At 36.0% G+C, this 26,297-nt stretch overlaps 1 protein-coding gene across 1 annotated transcript; it reads right to left on the bottom strand.

The window, feature by feature from the left end:
• Positions 1 to 501: 501 nt before the first annotated feature.
• unc119b (unc-119 homolog b (C. elegans)) lies at positions 502 to 20,340 on the bottom strand. Its single transcript, XM_059352160.1, has 5 exons — positions 19,554 to 20,340; positions 8,057 to 8,170; positions 6,806 to 6,902; positions 5,253 to 5,425; positions 502 to 2,973 (listed from the first exon to the last, which is right to left on the bottom strand). The coding sequence occupies exons 1-5, from the start codon at positions 19,780 to 19,782 to the stop codon at positions 2,861 to 2,863; spliced, it is 726 nt and encodes a 241-aa protein (XP_059208143.1). The 5' UTR covers positions 19,783 to 20,340; the 3' UTR covers positions 502 to 2,860.
• Positions 20,341 to 26,297: the final 5,957 nt, after the last annotated feature.

Raw genomic sequence — 26,297 nt, 5'->3', positions numbered from 1 at the left:
TCCTACCTACATCCAGGACCTTGTCAAACTCTACACCCCTGCCCGTCCTCTACGCTCTGTATCAGCCAAACAGCTGGCGACTCCCACCCTGCGTGGGTCAACTCGTCTCAAAACCACTTCCAGACTTTTCTCTGTCTTGGCTCCCAAATGGTGGAACTAGCTCCACACCGACATCAGGACCTCAGACAGCCTGTACATCTTCCGCCGCAGGCTTCAGACCTTCCTCTTCCAACAATACCTCGGTTAAGTCATGGTCACCTAACATATATATTTAAAAAAAAAACGCTCTTCTTTTCTTCTTTAACATATAGCACTCCTGTAGCGATGACAGTTAGCTCTTAAAGTTATGTACTTACTTGATTCCTGTGGTCTATGTCTAGTACCATCAGGTTGAATGCACTTATTGTAAGTCGCTTTGGACAAAAGCGTCAGCTAAATGACATGTAATGTAATGTAAAAAAACAAACGGTTTCACTCTGTCACATCACACAAACAGACAGGTTTTTAAAAGTCCCTTTTTAATTTCACATCAGTTCAAAATAATTTGTACATGAAACATGAATAAATCTGCTCAACATATCTAATATGTTTTATGACAAAACATTCAAGTCAGTCTGATCCACGTCACCACATTTAGCGCATAAAGAAAAAAAGAAATGAAATGAAAACATTATTTTCATTTATTTTTTCTTTATTTCCTCAAATATCAACAAATTGTGCAAGAAAAGGTTATTTCTTTGACGACAATCATTGCATTAATTTAAAAAAACATTCTGGTGATTCATTTTCTTAGTTGAAGTTAAATGATTTTGTCTTCTGTTTATATGGCTTAAGATCAGTTTTGACAGAATAATTGTAATTAATAATTTCTTGATTTTTCTGATCTGTGAAAGTTTTGCCAGTTGAATTTTATTTGTGTTTGTTTCAATAATCATTAAAAAAAATCGGGTAGTAATGAACGTTGGCCTCTTGTGGCCAAAATGAATATTACAACCAACTTGATTTTATATAATTTTTTAAAAGAAAGAAAACCTGCCAAAACTTTTGAAAAATAACTTAAAAGAATAAATAAAATAAATCAGGGTTCCTGCAGCTTCAGGTGACTTAGATTTAACACTTTTAAGAAAAAAAATAATGCCACTCAGAATTAAAATTAAGTACAATTTTTACAACCCAAATTGAAGAAAAAACAAATGACAAGGGAATATTTTGCCTGAATGTTTATTATAACATAAAACATGAGTGTGGAACAGAACTGGGAAATAAAACTTGTGTTTCCTTCATTCCTGTCTTGTAAATGTGAAAAACATTTAGCATAGAAATAGTCTTCTACTCCATTCAGCCTGCTGCAAAATCTGGTTAAATAGATATTTTCCATGATAGATGTATCCAATTAATTCAAAATTTTACATTGCAACATCTGGAAAAATAATAATAAAATCCTCCTTTCCGTACCTTACTATTTTAAAGACTTTTTGAAAATTCATTTTGAGACATTTTCATACCAGTTAAGGCCTTTTTTAAATTTTAGTTTAATGAATGTATTGACTCAGCAGGAACCCTGTACACTTGCCACCGAGAAGAGAACATCAACTTCTGCCTCTTGTGGCCAAAATGAATATTACAACAACAAACAAACCAAAATAAATACAGAAAAGTGGAAATATAATCCTGGCAAAACCTTTTTTTCCCTAATAATATAAAAGCAGTGGATGGAAAAAACATTCTTTTGCATTATTTTTTTTCGCAATTTTGGATGGAAACCTGTAACTATGGATAAAAGATCACCAGAGGGTTTTATTTTTTCTCATGCTCCACTTGGCATTAAAGTGATTTATTTTAAACTGACTGCAGTTCTTCACACACTGCAGATAAACTGATTTAATGCACTTTAAGTAGAATCACTTTACTGACTTTAAGGTGTATTAGATCGGACAGAATATCTGCAGAAATGCTGCATGTTCAGGTTCAGCATGTTTAGCAGGTCTCAGCACATACAGAAAATTGTGCATATTATAATTTAGAGGCATCTCAAAACAGCTCAGTTACTGATTCTCTGTGAAAAATTCCCTAAAATAACCCGAGATCAGCTCAGTCAGGTCCTAAATCACTGGAATGTGTCTGAAAACAATGAGACAGAAATCAGGAAACAGAGAAACAAACAAACAAACAGAAGAGACATGAAAAGGACACACAAACAAACATAAATATATATATATAAATTATTTAAGGGTGATTTCTGCTACATTCCCTTAAATATTTCTCTTTTTTGCGACACAGTTCTGACTGAAAAATATCAACATTTAAAGAAAATGTTTTAATAACTTCTTTATCACAGAAACAAAAGGCTGCAGAAGTACAACTAGTTCACTGATGATAATGTTTCCAATCTTTCACTTAACCTTTAACTTTACAGGCTTCTGATTGGTCGGCTCTGAGGAGACGTTGTGCTTTGAGCGAAGACGATAAAAACACAAGTTCAGGTTACACGACTCAAAATAAATAAAGAACAAAAGGGACGAAGATGAACTGATTACTGTGTAGAAAATGTAGATTTAAAAATCTATTATTTACATTTAAATTAAAATATTTTTACCAGTTATCATGCTCACTAAATAAAATCAAGTCCTAAACACGTTTTCAGTATTTGTTCTTAAACTCTAACATGTACAGGAATGAAAAAAATAATTTCTATTAAAAGTTTTCTCTTTTTCACTTCACATGATGAAAACCACCTGATATAAAGTTTCTCATTTGCTGGTTCCCCAAAAACACTCTTGATCTGTCCGTATGTGTTTGTGTGTGTGCAGAAGTCTGTCTGTCCTCTGTCTCTGGCGTGTCTCTGGCGTGTCTCTGGTCTCTACGTGCCGCCGTTGTATGAGTAGTCAGCCTTGTTGTGCATCACCAGCTTATTGTCCACAAAGTAGAAGCTGTCGGACTGTGTCTCGTACGGGTGCAGGACCATCTCTCTGACTGTGGACACAAACATCTCTGTTAGAGAAACGACGCCTCGAAGTCGGGACCCCCCTTGAATGACCCCCTCTGAAAGACCCCCCCTAGAGGAGCCCCTAAGAGAGGAATCTGTAACATTGTTTTATTCTCACCTGAAATGTGTTTATATTTAGGTTGTGTGTATCCCAGTGGGGGACTCAGACTGGGCAGGGGTGAAAAAACGAAAAGGGCACATTGTGCACAACATGGGGCCCCACCAGCATGCAAAAAGCTATGATGCATCATGTATGATGAAATAGACTCATCCTTGATTACGATTAGCATCAAGTTCAAATCCAGACCAAAGTAATTAATAATATGGTACTGACAATTAAAACTATCGAAAGCTAACCATCTCAGGGGGTCCGGGATAAAATTTGTACATTTTTAAGTAAAATGCATCAATCGTGTGCTTTGAGAGCTAAATGAGAGCAAAAACCTCATAACATCTTTCACAGTTGGGTGATACTATATTATAGAATCTTTATTGATATCCTACTGTGACAGTTTTGTAATCACTGCAGATAATTTTCTTTACTGGGATTCTTTTTCTCTCTATTCGAAGGGCACTTTGTCGTGTTTTCTAACTTGTCATCTAATTGCGCCTTTCTACTAGCCTGGGTATACCCATACTGCCTTGCGCGCTCGATTTAGTTTTGAACTGCGAAAGGGTCTGGCAACTCTAACATGTACAGGGATTAAAAAAATAATTTCTATTAAAAGTTTTCTCTTTTTCACTTCACATGACGAAAACCACCTGATATAAAGTTTCGAGAGACCCCCAGCAGCTCGTCTAGTGCCCATAAAATCAGTGGATGTGTGTGGCTGAATGACATGAGGGGAAATAAGGCGTAAAAATAAATAATCTTGCAGAAAGCGAGAACTGGAGAAGCAAAGCAGCAAGCAACACTCTCTCACTCACACACACACCAACACTTCCGGTAGACTGTGAGCTGAAACTACAGAGCAGCCAGAGCCAGAACATGCTGCAGAAAAACATTGCAGAAGCAGAATTGAGCATCTTAGTCTCAAAGTAGAGATGCTAGAGGGCTATGTAAACATCAATTTCTGTTGCTCAACATACGTCATCATACGTAATAACTGATACGATTGGCTAAGAGCTACGCACAGACGCTTTTGATAGACAATAGTAGCGCCCAATAAACGGATCTGGAGGATCGTAAACCACGCCTCCTCTACGGAAAAATGAATGGCTGGTTTCCAGACTAATGTCATTTGTGATTAGTCTGGCGTTAGCCAGGCTACCTTTCTACTATGGGTACATGCAGACTATAAGTCCACTTTTTACTTTGTTATCCATTGTGGATTTTAGTACCACTTGATGTAGCTGTTTGACAAAACGACGCCACATGAAAGCAACGCCTCTTTCACATTCTCTGTTCACTGGCTACCAAAGAGAGGCTCCATGGCACCAGAAGGGCACTCGATGGGCATTCATTTAGGCACATTATTGATTTTTTTTCACATCATGATAATTTATTGTATGAAGAGGCACCCAATCATTTTTTGCATGAGGAGTCTTTTTTGCCCTCTGAGTCTGCCACTGGTAAATCCTATTTATTATATACACCACTGTACATATTCTCTATTTACAAACTGAAAATAACAGAATCAAACTCAAAGTTCTACTTGTTAAAGGTTTGGGGTTTTTTCTTTTTTCCTAGTAAAAGATATAGGATTTTTTTTCTTGTTTAAGATTATGTTTTTGTTTGTTTTGTTTATTTTCTTTCTAGTAAAATATTTTTATATTTTATTTTTTATTAATTTAAATTAATTTGTTTGTATTGAGAGAGAAAGAGAGAGGGGGAAAGAGTAAAAGAAAAACATATTTTGACTCCTATTTTTTCTGTCTGTATAGAAACTTATAAAATGTTCACCATGTCATGTTGGTATCATTTTTTTCAGCACAACCTCACATATATGACCTGATCATTATTTTTTCAATTTGTTCAACTGCTACACACCATAAAAGATTTGACAGTTGGCGATTCCTCAACCACAGAGTTTCACTTAAACAACTATTTCTTTGATTAAAACATCTTAAATCTGTATTTAGTGGCACAACAGTGACAGAAGTCAGAAACTTGAGTACAGTTGTAAGTTTCTGTTGTGAGCGTGTTGATTTGTGGTGAGTTCGACTTGTTTGGTGAACACTTGAGATTTATATTGAATCAGTACGACATCATTCTGCAGATTTAGCTTTTGTTTGCATACTTAATGCTACATGTTGTCAGACTCACTGAGGTCTTCGCACAGAGGCGGGAACTCGTAGATGTGTTCGCAGGTGTTCTTGCTGCTCGGCATGCAGAAGCCGAACTCAAAGTCGAAACTCTTGAGCAGCTTCTCTCTGAAATAATGTCTCTCGATCATCCTGAAGTTTTCTATCGGCATGTCTCCCACTGTGAACTCCACGCTGCAGGGACCAAGACAGACAGACAGAAAGACAGACAGATTGAGGTGAGTGATTTTACACGAGCACGTTTGCAGGTAAAAACGACAAAATATTTTATGGGAAGTGCCTTTCGTTTAGATGGTGACAGTGTTTGTAGAATCTGATAATGTAATAAATTCCAGATAATGTAATAAAAATCTGCACTTGAAAGTATAACATTAATAGGAGGTTATTACATTATCAGGTTAGCCTTCATTTCACAAGTCCTGATAATGTAATAACCTCCTATAATGTAATTCCCAAATATTGTAAAAAATTTAACAGCAGACCACCCATTACTTGGGTTCAAGTGGTGATACTGTGTAGGCAACTCTAGCTCAAGAGCTCTAGCGCCACCAACAGGTCAAAGTTGAATTTTTATTAACTTTTGACCCGTTCATCCGTTTTTCACAAACGAGGTATCCATGACACACGAATGCATTCAACAGCTTCTTGAAATCTAAAAGTGCTTGGTGTTATACTTATTACATTATTGGTAAAAAGTGTATTACATTATTGGGAAATGCACTTTATTAAATTATCGGGAAGTTATTACATTATCAGCTTTTATTACATTTTCAATGGACTCAAGTGCAGATTTTAATTACATTATCGGGGTTACTACATTATCGGGAATTTATTACATTATCAGGTTCTACAGCGTTTTTGGGACTTAAAAACGCAAAAATGTGAAACCAGCCTCCAGAGTGTAAAACTGTAATCTGCTCCGCCGTAGCGTGTCCGTCTACACTGCCAAGACACAAAACTCTGCTCAGATCTGCTCACGTCACATATGTGTTTACGTCACATACATGCTCCAGTACAGGGAAATAAACAAACATGTGGGATTATTTCCATGCGTCGGACCTTCAAGCTGCTCTGGCAGCTCTAATAAACTTACAGGAGTCTTTCTACCAAATGGACAGGATATGTACAGATAGTATTAGTGAACAGAGAAGGATCTGGAATTACCTCTATCACATTTGGATGCACCGATTTGTCGGAGGCGAGCCAGACGGCTTTGGACGAGACCTGGGAGATCTAGTGGATGGTGGAGAACTTTGTGGAAGGAGTAGCTGATGAAAATGCGTGGCGTGAAAACTTCCACATGCCCAAAGATGCTCTTATCGCTTTAAGTGATGCTGCCTGGCATGCATACCCAATCCAATTCTCACACTTTTGAGTCACCGAAAACGAGTCTCCTGAAAACGCTCGTCTAAACGCGGAATAAAAAGTGAAGACGCAACGCCACTTTTGCGTCTTTTGTTCAGACCGTCATCATGTAAATGTAGGCTCAGAAAACAAAGACATGCTTGTGTAAAATGAGTTGTAAATTGTGAGATTCAGGAATGTTTCACTCACGTGGCTCCGACTTGCCGCAGTCTGAGAAAAGCCGGAGTGAACTGGTAACGGACGAATCTGCCCGCGTTCGGGTCAATGTCTCTCTTCTCCCCTTTGTCTGAGGAAATAAATATAATTAAATTAAATATATTTTTAAAGACCTGACATTTTCCTTCAGCGTGACAAAAAAACAAAACGTGTTACAACAAACAGAATATTAAAAAGAAGTATAAAAGTCAAATAAGTAAGAGCTTTGTATTCCAGTTTCATATTAATTTGTTTGTTTGGAGAATAAGAGCCAAAGTGTTGCTGGGAAGTGAATAGATTTGTTTCATGTTTTACTTATAACAGTGAAATAAAAGTTACTCAAATGAAATCTCATATTTAACCCTTTGATGCACAATATAAACACCTTCTAATGCTCAACATGGGTCAAAAATGACCCGCATTCATTTCCAATGTTATTTCATGCTGGCTGTGTGTTTGAATATCTTTATTTTTATTACAACAGATCATTATATCCATTTTTCCTTTCATACTTTATGCAGAAAAATACAAGTTTACACACATGGGTCAAAAATGACCTTGGGCATTAGAAGCGTAGTGATAAAAAAAGTGTTTTATTCAAAAAGTAAGACATGAAAACAAAAAATTAGGATGTATGATGTATGACACTAAATTAACAATTTGAGCATATGTGTAACTATGTTTGTCTTATTTTTAAGGTTTAACTTTAAAAGAGTTGTTAGAACCACCAGGTTACATTGGAAAATCGCAGTTTAACATTTGAGACTTATTAGAGCCACCAAATAATAATTTCCATTGGGAAAAACACCAATTTAACAAAATAGGATAGTTAATCAGGTTTTAAAGTGGTGATTGGTGAACATATAAACACCCTCTAATGCACAACATGGGTCAAAAATGACCTTGTGCATTAGAAGCTTAGTGATAAAAAAAGTGTTTTTATTCAAAAAGTATGAAATGAAAACAAAAAATTAGGATGTATGATGATCAAAAACAAGTTATTTGAGGAAACCTGCAATTCTGAATGATGTTATTAATTTATTGCAAAGATATAGAATATAAAAACTTAGTCGGGTCACTTTAGACCTATGTTGTGCATCAAAGGGTTAACAGAGACACAAGAGTGGGGAGATGAGGCTGATCTTGGAGTACATTTTTAACAAAGTGCTTTCTTGATAAATGATCACAGACTTTGAAGTGTAAACAGCTTCTTCTTCTTTCTTATGTTTTTGTACAGTGACTCGCCTGCAGACGGAGGTTTGGTGATCTCAAACAGCACCGTGGCCGTCTCCATGTCTCTGATCTTAAATCTGGTAAAGTCGATGTTGAAAACGTTCTCGTCCGGGCTGCACAGATAATCTGTGACAGAGTGAAAGAGAGTCAGATTAGAGCCAAATAAAGAATAAGCTTGAAAAAAAACAACAACCAAAGAGTGAAATGTGTCCTAGTTAGGGCTGGGTGATATCGACCAAAAGTCATTTCCCGATATTTTTTTATCACAAAGTGAGAGCAAACGTTCAGTCAAAGTCAAATATGACTTGTAACAAGCAGTTTTATTGAAACCATTTATTTAAGTCAACATAAATACTGTATAACAACAGGAGTACCTTTTTTTATTTTTTTTAAATCAAAGCTCCATAAAGTGCACATTTAAATAAAAAATATCTTAAATAAAATCTGTAGCTTGCCTGGAGCAAGGATCACAGTGCAAATTTGAAATATATCGATATATGCGATATGGTCTAATTCCATATCACATTAAAAAATATATTGATATATTTTTATAATATAAAAAGCCCTAGTCCTAGTGGAGGACTAAAGAGCCAAAAAGCATCGGTTGGCACTTTTCTTTACGGATTCTTTGAGATATTTTCTGATCTTAGTCAGGAAACTATTTAATTAATGAATTTATTCATCTATTAATTGTATTTTATTTATTATTCATTCAATTGTATTTATTTGTAATTTTATATTTTGTTTATCTATTTATTCTATATTTATAATGTATTTTTATGAAATATGTATTATAATTATTATTATTACCGCAGGCTCCTTTTACTGTAACAACCCATTCCTGTCATGTTCTCCATTAATAAAGATAAACCAACAGTTTGACATAGAGAAACAAAATAAATCGCAAAAAAAACAAGCAAGATTAAGTAATTAATTAATCAAGCTCCCAGTGACACCCAGTAACCCCCCCCACACACACACACACTCTGTAAGAACCAAAGGTTATTTTAGCTCCTCTAATCCTTCCTGTCCTCTCCAGGCAGTGTCACCACTTATTAGCATCCCACAGCAGAGCGGACACTTATTGCTTCCTGCCTGATCCGATGATTCTGAATGTGTAACATCTCTCCATCGTGTCCTGAGGCTCACCGCCTCCCTCGCCACAAAACATACACGTGACCAATACATTTCAAATGCATAAGGATCGGAAAAACCCATAAGGAGCAGAGAAAATGTGTGATCAAATGTTGACCGATGTGCAAACAGTCATCTGTCCGCTCCAAGGTTATTATAGTTAACGAAAACCAACCAAATAACGAAAACTAGAATTGAAAAAACATTTTCGTTACCTGAAATAAATATAATAAAGAGATAACTAAGTGAAACTCTATTGTATGGTTACAAAACTAACTAAAATTATAGTGAAAATGTCCTTTGTTTTCGTCTTTGTCAACTTCTTTCATACATAAACCTTTTTGGTTGGTATGAAATCTATCTGGTTTTATGACTTAATAAACTTATTGGGGCTGAGATGGATAATAAAAGGAAATAAAGGCAACATTTATTGAATCTGGCACCCAACAAATACCCCATTACAAAAAACTAAAACTAACACTAAAACTAAACTAAAACTAAGCATTTTCCTAAAAATAAAAACTAATTAAAACTAGCAAACTCACTCTAAAAACTCATTAAAACTAAATTAATTTGAAAACAAAAAAATCACAAAGAAATTAAAACTAAAACTAATGAAAAATCCAAAACTATTATAACCTTGGTCAGCTCAGAGACAAACTGTAAGGACGGCGAGGGATCGTTGTAAAAAATTGTGCACTGAGACTCTTGTGGATTCAATGAGCCCAGTTTTCTTTTCATGTGTGATGATGTTAATGAGTGAAACTTGAGCTCAGTGTATAAAATGAGCTGCTGAGACCTCTAGGATAATCACAGCCTCATGAAACTTTACAACCAAACTAGAGACCTAGAGCATTCAGAGGATGGATGGCTTTACACAAGATATTGACAATAAGGGGTTTTCTCAGCAGGCAACACAAGTGCTCACCATACAATCGCAAAAAAATGCAGAAATCTACAAAAAAAAAAGTTTTTGAAACCAAGGTCTGCTTTTCCTCGAGGTCTTAGTGTTTGAATGTGGCATTCTGGAGGGATTAATACAATTTTTTGAACATTTCTCAAGTTAAAAAAGTTTAAATTAGATGGCATAGAAACAATAATTCTCGTCGCAGCATGTTGTTGCCCCTGTTTCTGTCTGAGCTGATCTGATTCCTTGTGACGCTCTGATGCTCCTCTGTCAGTCCAACTGCTGAGGTCGACTTTACTGAACACATCAACATTCACACACAAACACACACACACACACACACACACACACACACACACACACACACACTAACAGTAGCCTCAATCAATAACATACAACCCCAGCTCCAAAAAAAAAAAGCTGTGAAAAAACATAAAACAGAATGCAAATCCTACAGTCAAATGAATCCCATGCAAACTTAAGACATTTAATGCTTGAACCCTTTTGCTTTTTTGTAAATATAAACACTTCTGTGTTTGTGTCTGTGGTGGTGACTTGTTTATGCTCACTGCAAAAAAACTTCCTGACCCTGAGAGTTTCACTTTGTAACGACTTTAATTAACAGAGGAAGCAGACTGACTGAAAGCTGTTCAGCCGTTTGAATCAGAGAGAAATAAGAAGTATTTTTTATATGCTTTGCTCAGGTTTCCTCTGGGTCGGGTGTAACAATAATGGGGGCTTGTTGTATTAAAGAGTAAAATGTATTTGTTAAAATATAACAAAAGGGCAGTTTGATGTTTTAAATCATGCCCTAGTCCTACTGGAGGAAACCAAAAAGCATCGGTTGGCACTTTTCTTTACGTATACTTTGAGATATTTTCTGATCTTAGTCAGGAAACTATTTAATTAATAATTTTATTCATCTATTATTTGTAATTTATTTATGTATCTATTTATTCTATATTTATTATGTATTTTTAATAAATATTTACTATAATTATTAATATTATCGCAGGCTCGTATTAAAGGCTTGTATTAAAGAGTAAAATGTATTTGTTAAAATATAAGAAAAGGGCAGTTTGATGTTTTAAATCATGTTTTCTCCTGTCCTCTCTCAGCTGGAGTCCTTCCTGTCGGTTCACAGCAGATGTGGCAGAAATCACCAGTTTTCAGACTAAACTGTCGAGGTCAGTCCACAGTTCAACACGCTGCACCACATGACCCAGATTCAGCCAGAATAAACAGTTCTGAGCTCGTTTTAGCTGTTCACCCAGATAACGCTGAGAGGGGAAACATCACCAGTCTGATGTTCCAGATCACAGGAAGAAAATTTAAGGAAACACAACAGAAACACAACAGACACGCTGCAAAAAAGTTCATGTTCAGTTCAACTCGAGCTGGAAGTTTCCATTTACAAAAAAAAAAAGAGAACTGATAAAGTCACGTAGGATTTACTACATGCAGTGGGAAAAACTTTACTCACTTCTGATATGCCCACGCGCTGATTTACAGCTAATTTAAAGTATATTATGTGTAAATCAGCAAAAAACACAGTTTTTGGTTACAGTAGGTTTATTTGTTTAGAATAAATACCTTTTTGATTACAAATGCTGTCTATTTAATGTTGTACACTATGAACGATATGCTAACCTCTTCTGTGTCAAGAATTCACGATTCCTTCAACCATTACTAAATATAAATATGGTAATTTGATTATAATTATGTTCATAATTATTAATCAGTGTTCCAAATTGATAGTTTCATAGCCTTATGAGACTGATTTAGGTGAATTGGCTATATTTTTCTGTTTTCCAGAGTGGTGCCCCAACGAGCTATGACTTAGAGTAAATCAAGTCATATTGTTTCTTTTAATTAATAATTATTTAGGATAATTATTAATAATTCTGATAGCCATCTAACCATCGTGAGATCCACACAAGTGTTGCTCAGGTTCATCCCTACGTATTTGGTATCCTTATGGGAGGGATAGCATTTATGATAAGGCCCTTTTATTTACATATTTGACGCTCTGTGCAAGGTCATCATTTATTCATAAAAGACGCATCCTTAATTCCCAACAGCTTGAAATTCTTAAATAAAAAACTTGACCTCATGAAGGTACTGTTTTATTTATTGAGTAATTTGTTGGTTTCTGCAACAAAAATTAAATCTGCAAATTACAGGAGGAATCTGCTCTGAAACATCACGTCAATACTTTGAATCATTTCAGATAGTTTGCATTGTGAGCCAGATTACAGGTGTCCAAACTTTTATAAGTTTAGGTGATTTAGGTCAGGAAACTTTTCAATAAGAGGACCAAATCCTAAATTCAACTCAATGTAAAGAACCAGACTTGATCTCATCAGTTCTCTTTGATGAAGTTTAAAGTCACGGCAACTTGTTAAAAATAACGTTTGTTTTAAGAAAATGAAGACGGGGGGAGGAGGGGAACCTGAGATTAAAAATTGTAAGTAAATAATAATAAATAAATAAGGAAATTACAAACAGAAATATGAATGTATGTTACATTTAATAAATTAATTTACATTTATTTTAAATATTATTTTCGGTACATATACCAATTTATTTATTTATCGTCATTTATTTATTTATTTATTTTTACATTTCATTTATCAAAACTTTTATAAATATAGATGATGCAATAGACTATCACATTTCTGTAAATTCACATTTAGAAATTCAGTTACAGAAAACTTTTCAATAATGGAAAGAAACAGACTTTATTTGTGACAATTTTGTTATAAAATGTTCAGAGGAGGAGAGGACCTGAGAGACTCTGAACTGTAGACAATATTTTAGGTGTCCCTAAACTAAATGTCCCATCTGTGTCGTCTAACAATGACAAGCGAATAAAACTGACCTGGTTTCATCACCTGCTTCCCCTTTTTACAGCCACAGCTCTGCAGCTGACGTGTTATTAACAGACCTCTGTGGGTTTTGTTCTCACAGATAATCACAGGTCCAACAGCCGCTTCACACACATCAGCGTTTGTACGAGTCTCCCTGCTGTGGATCTTTTAAAAGACACTCGGGAAATTAATTTAAAGCTGTGAAACTACAGAGATGATCAGAAAGAAAGAGACAATCGTACTGAATCAGATTAAGTGCTTTTAAGTCCTTTAACACGTGACTCGCTGTGTCCTTGTACTTCACTGCAATATTTAAAGTATATATAAATCTATAAGTCCTGCAGCTCTATGGAATCAGCACAATCATGGCTAGAAGTGGGAACAACTCAAACATGTCTGTGCAGAATAACAGAGTTAGAATGAAATCATAAAAAAGTAGAATTTCTCTGATAAATATTTTTTTTTAAAAGTGAATACAACATAATTTATACTTTACAAGTGCCCACAAGTGTCACAAATGTTGTAAAAAAACAACAACACACAAAATAACCTCCAAAATATGTAAAATGACTAAAAAATATGTAAAATGACTAAAAACTATGTAAAATGACCACAAAAAAAAGGCATAAAATGACCATAAAATGACCACAAAATGACGTAAAATAAAGTTTTCTCCATATATTGTACATATATAAGTATTGGAATGTTTCCAGCCTCTCTTGTCCTCTCCTCTCTGATCTGTGTAAACAGATTTTCAGTGAATATTTGTCAGGTGGCCGTTCGTCTAAGCAGAATCAATCCTGGCTTCACAGTGTCGCTGAGGAGCAGAATTTAATGTTTTTAACAGGAGCGGTTAGTGCAGATCCTTTATTTTTGGACACGTTTATATGACACATGTAGAATAAAGTGATTCTGACAGAAATATCACTATCTTAAAGTCAAGGACCGTTGGAAAGTTTAATCAATGAGCTCTGTTTTCACAGTTTCTTTCTATGATAGACGTGTCTTTTTGGTGTTTTTTTGCTCAGAAAATACTTTTCAAAGCCTCCTGTAGTTCCTGACAGGCCTCTGTGTTATGAGACAGAATCAGTTTGAGCAGCAGCAGAAACAGACGAGACAGAAAACAACAGAAGGCTTCAGTCTTCAGGTTGTTTCCTGTTTTGTTTGACCACCACATATCGTGTCAAACCAGCGTGAGCGAGTATGAACACACGTTTGTCTGAGTGAGGAAGTGTGTGGGAGCCGCTGGGCTCCGCTGGCTGTAACCATGGGGAGAGGCTCCAGGTTGCTGTAGTGATTCACACTCGTGCTCCTCTCGCCTCCAGCCATGACGCTGCAGGAAGACAAGTGAGAGTTTCCTCAAGCATAACAGGGCCGAAGTGTAGGAGGAAGAGTCAGTGCTGTGCAGCCGGATATACGGACAACTGACACACGTGAACTCAGCCAAGTCTTTCCAATCTTCGTACAAATAACTCGACACAAATTACGTGCAATGCATACTCCAAAATCCAGTTCTGCTGCATATGATACATAGCATTTCTAAAAACAGCAACTCTACTGGCTGCAGGACATCGAAAGGTTCACTGTTGTTTAAAAAAGCTGCAGTTTAGTTGAATTTGTGCTCTAAAATCACTTCTCTAAGGTTAGGGCCAAAAAGCTCCTGTTAGGTGTTCTAAAAGAGAATTTAAACAGTAAATAAATGATGTAAATGCTGGAAGTGAAGAAGTTAGGAGGACGACGTGACTACTGGAAGTGACATAGTTCAGTAAAAATGTGATGTAGAAAGCTAAGTGATGTTTGAATCACATGCTGCACTTTTGTCCTCACAAAAAGTTATGGATCTTTTTTGGACATTTTATGTCTTTCTTTGGTCTTTTATGAGTTTTTTGGTCATTTTCTTTTTTTTTTTGGGGTCATTTTCCAACTTTTTTTTGGTCTTTTTCTGTCTTATGTTGGACAGGGCCAGAGTGTTGGTGGACTTTTACCCAGGAGAACGTATAAAAAATACGATAAAAAAGACACAAAATTACCAAATACGACATACAACACGAATAAAAGATGTAAAATGATCAAAAGATTCACACAATTCCCAAAAAAGACGTAAATATCCCAAAAAAGGTAAAAATGAATGGGTATGGTGTAGGGCTGGGCGATATATCGATAATTGTTTAAATTTTATATGGAATTAGATTATATTGCATATATCGATATAGTTCTAAATGTTTTTTCTTTCTTTATATATAAATGCTGCCCTTACTAGGGTTTGTCATATTTAGTTCTTTTGTAATGTTCATTATTCATTTCTCATATAAATATATTTATTTCAGAAAAAGATTGGCCTATTTTATTTCATAGGCTATTTTTATTTAAGATATTTTTTATTTAAATGTGAACTTTATGGAGCTTTGATTTTAAAAAAGGGTAGTCCTGTTATACAGTATTTATGTTCACTTAAACATAAACCTATTTTATTTCATAGGCTATTTTTATTTAATATCTTTTTTATTTATTTAAATGTGCACTTCATGGAGCTTTGACTTGGAAAAAGGTACTCCTGTTAAATAAAAAGTTTCAATAAAACTACTTGTGACATGTCATATTTGGCTTTGACTTTAACTGAATATTTTCTCTGATTTTGCGATAAAAATATTGGGATATATTTTGTATATCGATATTCAGCCTTAATATATCGAGATATGACTTTTGGTCCATATTGCCCAGCCCTAATATGGTGGCCCAGGTGAAAAAAAAGTAAAGTATGTGATTCAAACATCACTCAACTTCCTGCATCTTGTTTTTACTGAACTATGTCACTTCCCATAGTCACGTCGTCTGTGAATCGGCACCAAATCTGTGTAAGGTATTATATCTGTTTTGGTATTAACCAAAAATTTGCTGCGAGACATCTACTGTTGATCTGCTGTCCCCCCCTAAAGATCCTCTGCCCCCAAGCTAAAATAGAGGTTCATTCAAAATGAACAGTGTTTTTGAGAATCAATCCTAAAACATAATATCCTGATACTCAAGTTTATCAATATTTTCTTCCATCTCTAATGTGTCAGAACACAGCTGCAGGTAAAGACAGAAGCTTAGCCAAAACCTTTTCCTTACTGTATTATATATGAAAAGTAGAAATAAGAGGAAATGAAAATAAGACTTTAGAGAAGATGTCTCTGCTGCAGGAATAAAGGTTTTAAGCTCCTGCAGAACTAAAGAGTTAAGATGCCCACACTTCGTTTTAACCTGTATGAGTGTTTGCATGTTCTCTGTGTGTCAGTGTAACCGGCGTGTTGTTGTGTAATTGAGGTATTTGAGGTTTTACAGCTACTTTAAATAGGCCGCTGCCCCGCTGGCCTCCTGTTAGCTAACTGCTGCTTTAAGAGGCGAGTTGGTGATAAATGTGGGTGTTCAGCTTCCTGGCTGCCACCTCTCCCTGTGAGAGGCTCCATCCAAGAAGTGACTTTATTCTCGACAAAATTCCTCTCATTATTTTCTTCTCCTCCCTGGCCCCGATCCTCTTTCGTACCATGTCACCAGTTACAGCAGCAGTTATTTTAACCCAAGCCACGACCTTCTTTCTGACCTGGAGAAAACTGACAACATGCAGACTCCACAAGAGCCACAAGGGTTTGAACTTGTGACCTCTTTATCGCTAGAGCTGGCAGTGTTTCACAACTTTAATGAAACAGTGGTAAGCAACTGTTTCACAACATGAAATGATACAGAAAGTCTTTATAACTCATCTACCTCTGTCAGAGCCACTATAACTGAAGTGCACTAAATCTACTGTCACTTTTTGCACTGTGCACCTGTACAACACTCCACTTTAATACTGGAACATATACTTCACCTCATATGTGAGATGTGTTAATATTAATCGTATTGATATTATATATCATATTTATACAATATTCTTGTCCCTTTGCACATTCTACTTATTTATTTTTATTTAAACATTCTCTCTTTTTTTTCCTCAAACATAGTCTTGGCATATTATCTATTGTATGTATATCTTGTATAGTATAATACAGCATATTATATCATATCTTATGTATATATTTAAACATGTTTACATATTATATATTATGTAATGTATGTATGCACACCCTGCACAGGCTAAATATATGACACACTGCTATGTTATTATTATTATTATTATTACTACTACTACCACTACTACTACTATTATTACTACTACTACTACTATTATTATTATTATTATTATTATTATTATTATTATTATATACATATACTTTTGCTGCCATTACTATTATTACTATATACTGTGATATACTACTAATATTATCATACTGGCCTTATTATATATTATTTTATCATATTACTATTATTATAGTATATACTGTACCATTATTATATACTGTCTAGTCACAATAACATTATTACCATCATATCATCAGTATAATTGCCATCATCTTGCCACTGTACCTTACCTACCAACTTATTTTCTTTTTAACTCTTAAGTGTTCTATTCTGTGTTTTTCCTATTGTCGTTTTTATTTGTTCTACCATCTATAAAACAGTTATATTTCTTAAGATATAAGGAACTCTACGCAGCACACAGACTGTTTTAATTATTTGCTCAGGTAAAAACTCCTGCAGTGAACCTAATGTGAACTCCTGCAAATACTGCAGCGATAGGCGGATGACACCCAGAGTGACCTCGTCACTCTGCACCGCTCACCTCAAATAAAATCATCCTGAGTGAAGACACAGCACTCAGGCCACCACATGATTTGACAGGTTAGACATGATGTGCAAAGACAGCAAAAACACACTTTCAGAATTACTTTTTCTACAATTATTTACACTGAAAAAAAAGAAAAGTTGGGTGAACTCAAAATTTCAAGGCAACAAACTTTGATAAAATTTCAAGTTGGACAATTAAACAAAAATATTTTAAGTTTTGTTTTTGAGTTTGCTCAACTCTGAATTCAGATTTTTGTCAACTCAACGTGATTGTAACGCCGCTATGAAATGTCAGCTTATGTTGCGACCACAATTTTGAGTTAGCATTGATACGCTAATGGCTACTCTTGTAGCTGTAACATGCAGCGCCGCTAGCATCAGTTAGCCGCTAGCATCAGTTAGCCGCTAGCGTCAGTTAACCGCTAGCGTCAATTAACCGCTAGCGTCAGTTAGCCGCTAGCTTTCGCTTATGACCGAATTTCACCGCTTTCCAGCATTTCACAACAAAGAAATAAGAGTTAGCAGAACTATTGTCCCTTGTTTTGAACCCCAACTTAAAGATATAAGTAACAACAACTCACAAACTTGTTTTTGAGCATACAACTGACTTCCTTTGTTGTGCTAACTTACATTATTGCCCTTAATGTCAATAATTTATATTTCCAAGTTTTACCAACTTAAATCACTGTTTTAGGCCAAAAAATACTAGTTGGCTTTTTTGCAGTGTAGTTATTCACTTCTTTCCCCGGTGTATAAGTAAAGCCTGCTCATCATTGCTGAATTGTACTTTTAATCATAACTTTCCTGTTTATTTAATTGTCTTTGTAGCTTGTGTTTAAAAAAGTGCTTTGAAAATAAAGTTATTATTATTATCAACGATGGAATGTAACTAAGTACATTTACTCAAGTACTGTAGTACAATTTAAGGTATTTGTAGTTTACTTGAGTATTTCCATTTTATGTAACTTTATACTTCTACTCCACTACATTTAGACAGTTTTAGTTACTTTTCAGGTCGAGATTTAACATAAAAACATGATACATTTAAAGTGATTAGACATTTTTATAATTTAAAGCACAGAAGTTAAAATGATAACAGTAAAATGCTGCTGACATAAAACAATACTGTGATATTTTAAGTACATTTATGTTAGGGCTGGGCGATATGGACAAAAAGTCATATCCTGATATATTTAGGCAGAATATGGATATACGATATATATCCTGATATTTTTAGTCAAAGTCAAATATGACATGTCACAAGTCATTTTATTGAAACCATTTATTTAAGTGAACATAAATACTGTATAACAGGACTACCCTTTTTTTTTTTTTTTTTTAAATCAAAGCTCCATCAAGAGCACATTTAAATAAAAAATATCTTAAATAAAAATAGCCCATGCAATAAAATAGGCCAATCTTTTTCTAAAATAAATATATTTATATGAGAAAAGAAATAACAAATCACAAAAGAACTAAATATGACAAACCCTAGTAAGGGCAGGATTTATATATAAAGAAATACCTTTTTTTTTTAAACTATATTGATATATGTGATATGATCTACATCTTTTATATTGATATATCGCCCAGCCCTAATTTATATACTTTTGTACTTTTACTTTTACTAAGTTTTGAATGCAGGATTTTTACTGTAGTGGAGTCATCCTGCAGTAAAGTAATCTGAATACTTCTTCCACCAATGAAGAATATTATTATGTGACTTCTGTCTGCAGGACAGCTCTCAGCCTCACATCCTCCAAGCTGCAGCAGGTTCCCGGTAACCGTCGGAGGGTCTCCGGTGGTGAACCGGACCCGGTGCTACATTACATAAGGAAGGGGACACGGTGATGACGTGACCCGTGACTCATACCTGAGCCGGTACACTTACTCTCGGTGATCTTCTGCAGACCCAGCACGTCCTCCGGGCTGATGACGGCGCTGCCCAGCAGGTCCTCCTCGGTGGTGACCGGGACCGGCGGCTCCGCCGGACCGCAGCCTTTCTTCACCTTCATCACCGCCGTGTGGTGCTGCGGGCCGCCGCTGTCTCCGGTGTCTCTGGCGGGATTATTAGCGGCTGCTGGGTCCGGGCTGCTGCCTCTGGTACAAGAATAGCTCATTCTCCTCCTCCCCCTGCTCCTCACCCCGGCCTCCAAGACACAAACCTCCTCCCTCCTCCCCACCGGAGGATGCACGGTCTGTTATCCGGTGCTTAGTTCAAATCGCTCCTGTAGACTGTCTCCTCCTGCTCCTCCTCTGTGAACACACTGTGCGCCGGTTTCTGCAGCTTTTCTGCGCAGCTGCGCTCCGAGACGCGCTTTCGGTTGTTGTGCGTCAACTGGAGCTTGAGGTCTGCGGGATAATCTGCGGGGTTTGAAAATTGAAAAAGAGGCGGCAGATGGTGTGCGAGGAGGAGGAGGAGGAGGAGGAGGAGAAGGCTGATGCTGCGCTCCAACCGACAAAGCGCAAAAGTCAAGATATTAAAATCAACAATGAACTCAAATCAGCCCCAATATTTACAAAGTGCTGCTTTATCAGGGCACCAAATATAGTGCTGATTGTTACTATATGTGTGTGTGTGTGTGTGTGTGTGTGTGTGTATTTTTTTTAATTGTATACATATACAATTTACTTTCCTCTCATTTGGGTGATTTTCCCCCTCACAATTGTGACAGAAATTCATGTAAGACACAACATGATATTTTTTATTTGTTAACTGCATGTTCATATGTTAAAAAAAGGTAAAATCTAAATATCAGAGAAATTAATTGTAAATGTTAAATCAAAATTTTTAGTCTAAATGAAAACATTACATTTTAAATGTATATCTAAATATGACATCTAAGGTTAAATCTTCATACATGTAAAAAATATATTTAAAAATAAATAAATATCACTCTTCTGAATCTAAATCTAAATGAAAAACTAATAAAAGTAAACGTTTGCCATCCTGTACCTAAACACATTCTCATATTCATGATAACAGAAATGATCACATCCTGTTTATTTATGTCTCAGCTTTTATAAGATCAGGATTGTATATTGTATAAATAATGTTACAGTCACTGACTGATTTGCAGCTTTTGTGCAAAAATAAATAAACAACATAAAGAAAACAGGAGCATTTGAGCCTCAATATTTAATTTCCTACATTCTGGAAAAAAATAAATAGAAAAGATGCATCAGTTTATAGTGGAAATTGTTCAATTCAGGAACATCAGTTGATTGGATAATTGGTTAAAGAGCAATTCAAATCTATTGGATAATGGATCCAGGGGGCGTGGCCAAAGCCCCCCAACACACACACACACACACACACACACACACACACACACTGCATTATAATCTCATCAGGAACCAAACAATAGAGAATCTCAAGTAGGCCTGTATTGAGTAAGTAAATGTTCAGTTTATACAGCACCAGTCAAACCTTCTCATTCAATGTTTTTTCTTTATTTTATATTATTTTCAACATTGTCGATTAATACTGAAGACATCAAAACTATGAAAGAACATTATGTAGTAGTAGTAAAATGTTTTATATTTTAGATTCGTCTTCTGATCACCTGGATGGTTTTCAGTTAACAGGTGCAGCTTGTCAAAAGTTAATTTGTGTTCATTTGAGTTTCTTCATGTGTTTGAGAGCATCAAAGCAAAAGGAAGAATCTAAAATACAAAACATTTTCTGGTACGTTAAACTCTTTTTTGTTTTCTACATAATTCCAAATGTGTTCCATCATCAATCCGTTGTCTTTAATATTAATCTACAATGTAGAAAATGCAATAAATCTACTGTATTTGTTGTATTTTTACACAAACAGACAGCATCAGTTTGTAGCAGAGAGCAGAAAGGAAACTTCTCTGTGAGGTTTTCTGTCTCTGCTGGAGCTGTAAAGTCTCACTAAGATCTCAGTCACACATGACGGCATTCACAGCTCCGACTGCAGTCAACAACAACAATGACAACAACAACAACAACAGAGCTGCTGTACAGACGAAAATCGTCTCAATGACTCTTTTCAGCTCTGTAAATGTTTCACACTGATGGACCTCATGCAGCCTGAGAGGTCGTTCACACTGATGACCTCCTCAAATGAATTATCATTAAGAGAGTGAAAACTCAGCCTTCATGGTGAAATGTTGCTCCCTAGAGGCGGTCTGAGTTTACAGCAAAACCTTAACTTTGGTTTATTCTCTTACTGTTTCTATTTCAGTGGCTGCTCCTGACTAGCTCCTGACCCGGATTATGATGCACTTTAGTTCAAGTAAAGGAAACATTTGTAGGTTCATGCTGTTTTTTGGGGTTTCTTCCAGAACATGTTTTCATGTTTTAATGTTCAAAAACACACATTTCTCTCATATATATATATATATATATATATATATATATATATATATATAGATAGATAGATAGATAGATAGATAGATATACTTTATTCATCCCAACCTTGGAAATTACAGTGTAGCAGCATTACGCACAGATACAATAACATCACAATTAAATAAAAAGAACAACATACATCAAGCAATAAAATATAAAATACAAAAAAAAAATAAAGTGTCTAAATAAGGAGTATGTATTAAGGAGTAGAATTCCAGTGCAGAATAAAATGAATATGCAGTATAAAAATGTTGGTGCCGTGAAACAAATAAGGTGCAGTGAACAGTGTGCATAAAAAACACATAAAGTGCATAGCGACTGTATGTAATGAACCAGACTTGTATCTGTTATTGTATTAGTGTGATGGCATGTGGCATCACATCATATTCATACTGAATATACCTGAATTTAACATTTAATGCTTTGTTTTAGACAATAAGATCTCCAACCTGAACGACAGAACAGACCGTTTGTCAACACCACCCATAGACTCATATGAGCATTTCTTAAAATAACACACACATCGTTATACATGCACATATGGTTCACTGTTGTAAAATAGGCTGCAGTTTCTGTGAGTTGAGGCCACAAAACCATTGACCTAGGTGTAGGACAAAAACCTTCCAGGTTAGGCGTTATAAAAGACTGTTTAAACAGGAAATAAATGATGTAAATGTACTATGGATCATCTGAGGTTGGCGTGGCAGGATGACCTAGGCAGGGGGATCACAGAAGATCAATGGCAGATAGTCCTAACACAAACTCATAGCTCTTTAACCCTCTGGAGTCCATCGATTCATTGAAAATATTCTGAGCATGTTTTATTTACAGTAATAACTTTATTTATATAACAGACAAGCAGAGAGGGCCATTTGAAAGTGCCATTTATGTTTCTATACCATTTTTAAAATGTGAATTTTCTTTCTACAATGAAAATTATTACTATTTTAATTTACATGCAATTAGACTGTTTTATAGTTTAATTTATGGGCGCAGTAATGTGCTGCCCACTGCTCCTTGCATGGTGTGGTCACTTGTGTGTTAAAAAGGATGGGTTAAATGCAGAGGTTGAATTTCCCCATTGTGGGATTAATAAAGTAATTTCTTCTTCTTCTTCTTATCTATTATTTTTTTCTGCTGTTTTTGTGTGTATAAATAATTGTTTTTAAAAAATAAAAAAAAAAGAAGATACATTTCCATAGAAACCTGTGTCTTCTGTTTGTATTTTGGGTTCCTGGCAGCTTTATACTACTATAATTTGAAAAAATTAAAAATCTGATTGATAGCCAAGAGTTTGTGGAGAGAAAGGAACCATGCATGTGATGTAAGCACAGAGTGAAAGGTGCTAAACACCAACATTAATGCATAGGAAGTGGACAAATTTGAACCAAAATCTCCTGGACTTCAGAGGTTTAATATGTGCAAGACATGGCCTCCTGCAATTTAAAATAATACATCGTTTACATTGGTCAAAACAAAAGCTTCATAAAATATTTCTCTCTGTAGATCCTTCATGTGACAGGTGTGGACTCAGACCAGCAACACTGGGTCATATGTTCTGGAGCTGTTCGAAGCTATCAAATTACTGGGACAATATCTTTCAGACTCTATCAAATATCTTACATAGACCTATTAACGTAGATCCATTGGTGAATTGGGAATTATTGATTCAAGCATGACGAAAAGCAACATGGAACATAGTATGGTTTCGTTTGTCAGCCTACTTGCGCGAAGATTGATATTACTTAATTGGAAACAAAAGGCAGCCCCAATATGCGAATCTTATGAGAGATGTTATGAGACATTTAGAGCTGGAGAAAATCAGATTCTTGATGAAAAGTCAGGAAACAGTTCTTTTAGAAAAAGTTCTTTAGAATTTGGCAACCATTCACTGATAAACCATTCATAAACGTGTACTTGTAAATGTGTATGGTGTCTGTAGTGACTGATAGTTTTTATGTTCAAAATGAGGAAAATCAATAAAAAAAGAGTTGGAAAAATAAATAAATAAATTATGTAAATGCTCGAAGTGAATTAAGTAGGCCTACAAGGGTCAAGAAACATTCACGGTGCTCACTGGGGTGAAACAGGGCTGCCTGCTTTCCCCTTTCCTTTTCCTCTTGTGCATTGACTGGATCATGAAGCAAACTACCCACAATAAAAATACTGGCATCCAATGGAGTCTGACAGAACAGCTAGAGGACCTCGACTTTGCAGATGACATTGCACTACTCTCACATAGCCACCATCAGATGAGAGAGAAATCCCAACTGCTAGAAACAACAGCAGCAGGACTGGGGCTCAAAATAAACGGAGCAAAAACCAAAATAATGCGGATAAACAACAAAAGCGTGAGTCCTATAAACATCGGGGACCAGACACTGGAAGAAGTCGTCAAATTTACATACCTGGGAAGTGTGATAGCTGTGGACGGTGGGACAGAGGAAGATGTGAAGTCAAGAATAGGGAAGGCAAGAACAACATTCAATATACTAAATAAGATCTGGAAAACTAAAAACATCTCACTCTTTACGAAGCTCAAAATCTTCAACTCCAATGTCAAATCTGTACTGCTATATGGATCAGAAACCTGGAGGACCACCAATACCATCACCAATAAACTGCAAACTTTCATCAACCACTGCCTTAGACGCATCCTCAGGATCTTCTGGCCAAACCGTATCAGTAACACCAACCTGTGGGAACGCACCAATCAAGAGCCAGTAGAGATACAACTGCTAAGGAGAAAGTGGAGCTGGATAGGTCACACACTAAGAAAAAGCAAAACGGCAATAACCAAACAGGCACTAACATGGAACCCACAAGGCAAACGGTGCAGAAGGAGGCCCAAAAACACCTGGAGAAGGAGCACAGAGCTAGATGTGAAAAAGAAGGGACTGACGTGGAAACAGCTGGAGAGGATGGCACAAGACAGACGGGGTTGGAAACGATTCATCAATGGCCTATGTTCTGAAAGGAACACAAAGGCCTAAGTAAGTAAGTAAACAAGGGTTAAGCGAGCTATGGAAGTTACATAAAAAGTAATTTACCTTTGCTTTATCACGGGACATGAACCCTGTTCTCCTGGTGAAAGTCCCTGAAAGTTTGTTCTACCATTGAGTTTGAACCTGACTTTTAATTAATTAAAAATTTAATTTAAATCCACGCTTTTTCTCCTCTGTTGTGTTTTTTTTATTTCCCTGAAAGCCTCGTATATCCTCTGCCATCGTCGGTGCATTAATATGACAATGGCACACGTTACTGTTTATATTTAGTCGCTTGGTTTAGTTTTAATGACATAATTGTTAGTTTCAGGACAAGACTCAGGAGCAGAGGCAGTGGGCAGTTTTTAAGAGGATTTATTTAGGGAAGCACACACAGGGCCGGATGGATGTGGAGTGAAGGCAGGCGGCATGCGAGATGGATGAGCATAATGGAGGAGAAAGCCACGGAACAGACAGGAGATGTGGTAGGAGCACAGGATGAGTTATCAGGAAAATAGCACAAGAAAACGAGCTAGGAAATATACCCTTTGGACCAATCCACCCCCCATTATTCCGTTGCAGCGGGAGAAACAAATGTTGACAAAATGACGAGTTACGATCGGCTGTTATTTTGAAATCTCCCTGATCCTCTGTGCATTTAATTTCCTGCCGCGGGAAGGAAAGCGAGGCATAGCAACCGTTGCTAGGTAAACAATCAAAGCCCCGTGTCAGAAGCATGTCCCCAGAGAATGTCAACTTAAAAAGAATAGCTTACTGATTGTTCTTTCGTCTCAATACTGATTATGAAGTTGTTGCTGCAGAAATGTTTATATTGCTTAAGGTGGAAATAAAGTTATTTGGCAAAGAGATGCATTCTGGGAAGTGATGTGTTTAAATGTAATGGCTACATATACCCGAGTTTCCTTCACTCGGAGAGTTATGCTGATTATTCTTAAATTTTTGAGCAAGGATATAAAATATAACTGTACTTTTTCATTGCCATTGATATTTTGGCGCAATTTTGTGCATCGCGTCACTGTGTGCGACGATCCCAGAAACCATTGCCTGGTCGCGATTCCAAGGTAAGTACAACGGTCTAATAAGCAAGAGAAATGCATAAGCATTTACATGTCTAAAATTGAGCTTTGGCCAAAAAAATCATGTCCTCGTATTTGTTGATTTAGAACTCCACTGTAAGAGCTGTATTTGAAAGAGACTGACATAATTCAACTGTTTGTTGCATCAAAATAAAATGCAACGTAGTTAGCCA

Source organism: Centropristis striata, chromosome 15 (genome assembly GCF_030273125.1).
Source record: "Centropristis striata isolate RG_2023a ecotype Rhode Island chromosome 15, C.striata_1.0, whole genome shotgun sequence".
Taxonomy (NCBI): Eukaryota; Metazoa; Chordata; class Actinopteri; order Perciformes; family Serranidae; genus Centropristis; species Centropristis striata.
This window is presented reverse-complemented; position numbering and strand designations above follow the sequence as displayed.